The 7,500-nt window shown below is 41.1% G+C and overlaps 1 protein-coding gene across 1 annotated transcript in view; it reads right to left on the bottom strand.

Moving 5' to 3' along the window:
- LOC119598486 (alkaline phosphatase, tissue-nonspecific isozyme-like) overlaps positions 1-7,500 on the bottom strand; it is a 56,092-nt gene that overhangs the window by 597 nt on the left and 47,995 nt on the right. Inside the window, exons 6-7 of the mRNA XM_037948113.1 lie at positions 4,077-4,184; positions 2,803-2,934 (exon numbers count right to left, since the gene is read on the bottom strand). Of these exons, the coding sequence (XP_037804041.1) occupies positions 2,803-2,934; positions 4,077-4,184 (240 nt within the window). The remainder of the gene's footprint in view (positions 1-2,802; positions 2,935-4,076; positions 4,185-7,500) is intronic.

Below are 7,500 nucleotides of genomic sequence, written 5' to 3'. Positions count from 1 at the left end.
TTTTTTCTCACGTCCACTTACAGGGACAAATAGATTGTGCTGATGGATAGGTAGATGGATAGACACTCTGATAGATATGTAGGTAGACAGATAGATGGGTAGTTTAGCACCCTGATCGATAGATATATAGATAAGTAAGCTCAGTAATTGATAGATAAGGATAGACAGGCAGACAGATTAAACAGACAGACAAAAATAACATTCATATTCATTCATATTCGTTCATATTCAGCATGAAAAAACAAAATCACATCTAATAACACACACACACACACACAAAAAAAAGGTGAGAGATGGAGCGAAGAAGAAGAAAAGGAAGAAGAAGAAGACGAAGAAGAAGAAAAAGAAGAAAAAGAAAAAGAAGAAGAAAAAGAAGAAGAAGAAGAAGAAGAAGAAGAAGAAGAAGAAGAAGAAGAAGAAGAAGAAGAAGAAGAAGAAGAAGAAGAAGAAGAAGAAGAAGAAGAAGAAGAAAGAAGAAGAAGAAGAAGAAAAGGAAGAAGAAGAAGACGAAAAAGAAGAAGAAAAAGAAGAAGAAGAACTGAATAACATAATAACCACGAATATAATAACAGAGATGAGGCGAAAAAAAAGAAAAAAAGGTAATCTAGTAACACACACAAAGGTGAGAGATGGAGAGAAAAAAATCTAATAACACACACACATAAAAACACAAAAAAACAGCAAACCCTTTTCACGCCTATCGCCATTCATCACACGGAGGTTATTATCAGCACAATTACCACACTAATAAGGCAGAATCCACTTGCCTTAGTCCTAATACACAATTTCCTTTCCCACTCGCTTCGCTTGACTTTCTCTCTCTCTCTTTGTGTTGTGTTTTGTGTGTGTGTGTGTGTGTGTGTGTGTGTGTGTGTGTGTGTGTGTGTGTGTGTGTGTGTGTGTGTGTGTGTGTGTGTGTGTGTGTGTGTGCGTGTGTGTGTCTGTGTGTATGTGTATATATATATACACATATATATACACACACGTGTGTGTGTATGCGTATGTGTGTGTGTGTATCTATCTATCTCGCTGTCTCTCTTTATATATCCTATTTATCTCCCAATCTATCCATCTCTTTATCACCATACCTTTCACCAAGCCTTTTCAATCACCTTATTTATATCTTTCCCTCACCTCTTCCCCCTTTCCCTCCCTCCCTCCCTCCCTCCCTCCCTCGCTCCCTCCCTCCCTCGCTCCCTCCCTCCCTCGCTCCCTCCCTCCCCCTTTCCCTCCTTCCCTCCCTCCCTCCCTCTCCTCCATCCTATTTCTTCCCAACTTCCCTTAATTTCTTTTCACAACTACCTCCCCCCCTCCCCCTTCCTCCCTCCCCCCCCTCTTGCCGAACATTGCAAACAACTATATTGACCCATAAATTAGGGGCCGAAGGGGGTTTAAAATCTCCCCCTCCCCCCTCCCCCCCCCAATCTCTTAAGATTTATTACTGTTCATCTCTATAATCATTCTTCGGTGCGGATAAATATTGAAGTTTCACGGTATGATAATTATGATGGTGATAATAATCATCATAATGATAATAATAACTATGATTATTGTTATTATTATCATCAGTATCATGCTGATGCTGCTACTTCTGATTATCATTAATATCATCATCATTATCATTATGATTATCATTATTATCATCATAATTACCATTAACATCAGTCTCGTTGTTATTGTCATTGATATTACAATATTATCAATATTATCTTTATCATTATCACGCTTATTGCGATCTTTAGCATCATTATCATTATCATTCATTATAGCCCCCCCTCCCCCCATCTCCCCGTACATATAGGAAAGGAAAGAAAAGAAAAAGGAAAGAGAGAGAGAGAGAGAGAGAGAGAGAGAGAGAGAGAGAGAGAGAGAGAGAGAGAGAGAGAGAGAGAGAAGAGAGAGAGAGAGAGAGAGAGAGAGAGAGAGAGAGAGAGAGAGAGAGAGAGAGAGAGAGAGAGAGAGAGAGAGAGAGAGAGAGAGAGAGAGAGAGAGAGAGAGAGAGAGAGAGAGAGAGAGAGAGAGAAATATGCGTCTAAATTCCCTCCCTTAAAGTAAAGTCTTAAAGTCGCGGTTTAAATTCCGTACCTTAAACTTGCGTCTTAAAACCCATGCCTTAAGGTAACATCTTCAAGACATTTTCCTACCTTAAAATAAACCTCTTAAAGTTATTCCTCACCCAAATAACGTCTTAAAGTAATTCCCTACGACAAAATCGCATCTTAAAATCCCAGCCTTCAAGTAGCATCTTGAAACAACTCCCTACCTTAAAGTAACGTCTTCAACTTACGCCTTAATTTAAGGTAACACCTTAAAACTATTCCCTACCTTAAAGGAACATCTTAAAGTAACATCTTAAAGTAACACCTTAAAAAAATCCCTTACCTTAAAGTAACGTCTTCAAGTTTTACCCCAAAGTAACTCCTTAAAATACTCCTCTGCCTTAAAATAACGTCTTCAATTTATTCCTTGCCTTAAAGTAACATCTTAAAAGAATTTCCTGCCTTAAAGAAGCATTTAACGACTTCAAGTTATACCTTAAAGTTACATCTTAAAAGACTCCCTTACCTTGAAGTAACGTATTCAAGTTATACTCTATAAAGTAACATCTTCAATGAACGACTTCAAGTTACTCCTTCCCTTAAAGTAACGCCATCAAGTCATATCCTAAAGTAACATCTTCAATTAACGTCCTCAAGTTATACCTTAAAGTAACACCTTAAAATACCCCCTTACCTTAAAGTAACGTCTTCAAGTTAAACCTCAGAGTAACGCCTTAAAACAAAGAACGTCTTCAAGTTATACCTCAGAGTAACGCCTTAAAACAACGAACGACTTCAAGTTGCTCCTTACCTTAAAGTTGCGTCCCGGGTCGTTCAGAACGAGCTGCTCCGCGATGTCGTCGCACGCGATGTCGTCCTCCCCGTCGTTCACGATCTGGGGGGGGGGGGGCGGGGATAAAAGGGAGGAAGAAGAGGAGGATAAGGAGGGAGGGAGGAAGGAGATAAAAGGGAGGAAGGGAGGAAGGGGATAAAAGGGAGGAAGAAGAGGAGGATAAGGAGGAAGGAAGGAAGGAAGGAAGGAAGGAAGGAAGGAGGTAAAAGGGAGGAAGGAAGGAAGAAGGAAGGAAGGAAGGAAGGAAGGAAGGAAGGAAGGAAGGGAGGAAGAAGATGAGGATAAGGAGGTGGAAAAGAGCAGGATAAAAAGGAGGAGGAAGAAGAGGATAAGGAAGTGGAAGAGAGGAGGAGGTGAAGAAGGAGATAAGAGAGAACAAGATATATATATATATATTATATATATATATATATATATATATATATATATATATATATATATATATATATATATATATATATATATATATACCATAATGAGCTGAAGACAAAATTAGCACAAATATCCATTCATAAACGTAAAATACGTAAAATGTTATTTTAATATCAACGAATGATTGATATCTGCGTTGTTACTCACTTACTCACCTTACCGCCTACTCATCTATTCACCAGAATCTCACTCAGTCCACTCACATATCCATTAAGTTACTCACTCACTCACTCACTCACTCATTAACTTGCCTGCGCATTCATCCACCTTTTCTCTCTCCCTCTCTCATTCATTCATTCATCTCTAGACTCATCCTTATCATGAATTACCTATTCATTCACTCTTCGCATCATTAATTTAGTCACACTCATCCATTAACGTTCTGACTCACCCTTTCACTCATCCAGTTACGTAATTACCCGGTTACTAATCCACTGGTTTACTCACCCAGTCACTCATTCTCTAAACTTACCCATCCACTCACTCGCTCGTTCACTCATTTGTTATTTATTTGTTTTTTACCTATATATCTATCCATCATTTCACTCACCCACTCGTTCATCCACTCACTACTCACATCCCCATTACTCACCCACTCATTACTCACCCACTCGTCACCCCCTCATTACTCATCCACTCACTACTCTCCCACTCATCCATTCATTACTCACCCCCTCACTACTCACCCACTCATTCATCCATTACTCATTGCTCACCCACTCATCCCCCCTCCCCGCCCTCCCCGCCCTTACCTCGTGGTCGTCCTCCCATTCTCGATCAGCGATGTGGGCGTAGGACCCTGCGGGCGTGGCGTGGGTCACCCTCATCGTGGTCACGAGGCCTGTGGATTTCCCGGCGTCCTGCGGGTGGAGAAAGGAGGTCAAGCTAGGTCAATTTGGATTAAGTTAGGTCAGGATGAGCGTCAAGTTGGTATCCAGACAAATACAGGAACAAAAAAAAAAAAAAAGTGACTGACAGACACAAGCGCAAACAAATACACTAATTAGCCCACGCAAACAAAGCCGAAACGCAAATTAAGCATAGCAAATAACAAACAAACGCAAACTAACGAACACAGAGACAAACAAAACAAAGTAACCAGCAGATAAAAAGCAAATAAGAAGAAAAATTATGTTTTTTTGTTTATTGTTGCGCTTGTGTTTCATTTTGGCAAATCAAGCCAGAGTCTGGATTCAGGAGATTAAAATAATGTTTAGAAATTATCTTTTAAGTTCAGATTATGAAAGAATGTTTACATATTATCTTTTAAGTTATGGTCTATGTTGGCAATGGTGGGAAGGATAGTCGAAGTGTTTTCAGCAAGTGGGAAACGAATCGAAGTGTTGGAAGTGTTGGCAACAAGTAGAACGGGAATCAAAGTGTTGGAAGAAATGATAGAAAGCGGTGAGACGAAAATGAAAGTGTTGGAAACAAGTGGAAAGAGAATCGTTGGAAAGAAGTGTTGGGAGTGGTGTTGGAAGCAGGAAGGAGGATCGAACTGTCGGTAGCAAGTGGGATGAAAAACGAAACTGTTGGAAGGAAGCGAACAGAAAGATATAGAGTGAAAATGAAAGTGTTGGTAGAGAGATGCGGAATAAAATCAGAGCGTTGACAGAAACATATAAAATGCAAATCAGATCTTGAAATGGAAGCAAGCGAACAGAAGGAGATAGCGTGAAAACGAAACGGTTGGTTGAAAGATGCGGAATAAAATCAGTTTTCGCCGAAAGAGGTAAAGCGCAAACCGGATCTTGAAATGGCAGTGGAAGCAAGCAGAATTTAGGGTGAAAAAAAAATCAGTGTTGACTAAGAGAGATAGAATGAAAATCAGTAGTGAAGAAGCGCGGGTTTGCGCTTCACGCTCAAAGGTGAGAAATTCCGATTCGCTATATCCGGGTCGTGGTCGTGCCCTCGATCCGTGTTACCGGGGGTTTGCCGTGTGACTTCAAGGGGGAAATTCATAGCCGTAGATGATGTAATTTTGTGGTACTGAAGTCTTCATTTATTTCCTTTAAAAACTGTTATCTTATTATTTTGCCGCATTATGATTTTTGGGTGGTGTTTCTAGTCCCAATTAAAATGTAAATAATCTGTTTTAAAAAGTATATATTCGTATATTTAAATATTCTATTAAACGCTGTCAGATACAATGCATCATTCATATACAAACGCGCACATATCCGTGTTTTTCACCCAACCCATTAACATATACACTTAGACACGCACAGACAGACGTAGAGACACATACATACACACGCACCACGCATGCACAAACTCACAAAATCACACACACACACACACACACACACACACACACACACACACACACACACACACACACACACACACACACACACACACACACACACACACACACACCTCCGTCTCTCTCTCACGCACACAGACGCGGTTAACGTCCCTCTTCCCCGTAATATCTCCATTACCCAAATATCGTGAGACTTTCATAGCCAAATGGCACTGCGTTTCCAAGGATCAATTCAAGACAAAAGTACTCAACCAGCGTGATTTCCTTCGACCTAAGATTTCCTTGTCGCTTTAGGTCCAATTACCCGCGACAATAAGCACGAGTTGCATAATCATCGGGGCGGGTTTAATAGCAGATACTTTTAAGGCAATAAAATTCAAGATGATGAAGATACAGGAATAGAAATCGAGTTCAAGGTATGAAAATCATTACGGCAACGTTGCAATTAATGCCGGCAGTATGAACAAGGTCAAGGGTATGCCGAGCGAAGCCAGGTCATCGAAGATAAGTTGACCAAGATCTCATTCGCAGTTTAATTAGCCTCTACTCTAGTTCTCGGGTGATCTTAGGTCACGATTTTAGGGGTGAACTGAGCTTCGGGGAATAACAGAACCAGGTCACGGCCGCGGGGGTTGCCCACTTGTGAAAAGGTCACGGGGCCGTTTTGGCTTCTTCACGGATTGCTAAATTCCACGTATTGAAATCTCAATAAGAAGAGGGGATCGGCTGGGACTGTGACATCTCGTACTGGAGGTCTTGCGTGAGAGGGAATCTCATATCTGGTGTGAGATGAGACGGGAGGCTCTTCGCTGTTTCACGACAATAAAGATAAATTGGCCGCGGTGGAGAACATCAGCGTTTCGTGTCAAGAGATGTTTGGGCCGATGTTATAATCTCCGAAGACAGGGTTAGTCAAGAGGGAAAAAGAGATAGACGCAGAATCGATAGAGTGTGAATATGCAGCGGAAACGAATGGACGGACGAGTGAGCGAATGCTTGAACGAACGAAACGAATGGACGGACGAGTGAGCGAATGCTTGAACGAACGAAACGAATGGACGGACGATGGGGGAGGGGAGGGGGGGGCGGCTATAAAACCTCGAAAATACGAACGATCGAACTAATGAGAGACGGAGGAGGTGGGGGAGTAAAGCCTCGAACTAATGGCCAAAACAGACATCGAAGAAGAGAAGGAAAGAAAAGAAAAGAAAAGAAAAGAAAAAATACATTTCATCACTAAAATAACGCAATGCTTCCGTTTTTTTTTCTCTCTCTCCTCTTCTCTAATTTCTTGTTTTTCTTTTCTTCTCCCCATCTTCCCACAAGTCACGAAATACAACAGCGTCCGAAGCACCTCCATGGACCAACAGCATCGGCCGCCCATTTTCCACACACGGAGGTCAGTGCTACGTCTTCGGAACCGACCTTGCAACTTCTCGCTTGCAACATTTACAGGCGGTTCGAGCGCATCCCTACACATCCGTGAGAAAACTTGCACAGCATCAATTGCATCTCATTTCTAGTTTTTGTTGTTGCAGGCTGCGAAATAGTGTGGGGGAGGGGGAGGGGAGGGGGGTTGAATCACGAAGAATTACTATAAATGTAAAAAAATGGAATTATTATCACTTTCGTTGATCGGTTTAGGGTTTTCCTGTTCTTCCATTATGAATATTATTTGTTGCTATTAAATGTATTAATGCTGTGATGGTGATGGTGATGATGATGATGATGATGATGATGGTGATGATGATGATGATGATGATGGTGATGGTGATGATGATGATGGTGATGATGATGATGATGATGATGATGATGATGATGGTGATGATGATGATGATGATGATGATGATGATGATGATGATGGTGATGATGATGATGATGATGGTGATGGTGATGGTGATGATGATGAT

The sequence above is a fragment of the Penaeus monodon genome, chromosome 41 (genome assembly GCF_015228065.2).
Source record: "Penaeus monodon isolate SGIC_2016 chromosome 41, NSTDA_Pmon_1, whole genome shotgun sequence".
Classification (NCBI taxonomy): domain Eukaryota; kingdom Metazoa; phylum Arthropoda; class Malacostraca; order Decapoda; family Penaeidae; genus Penaeus; species Penaeus monodon.
This window is presented reverse-complemented; position numbering and strand designations above follow the sequence as displayed.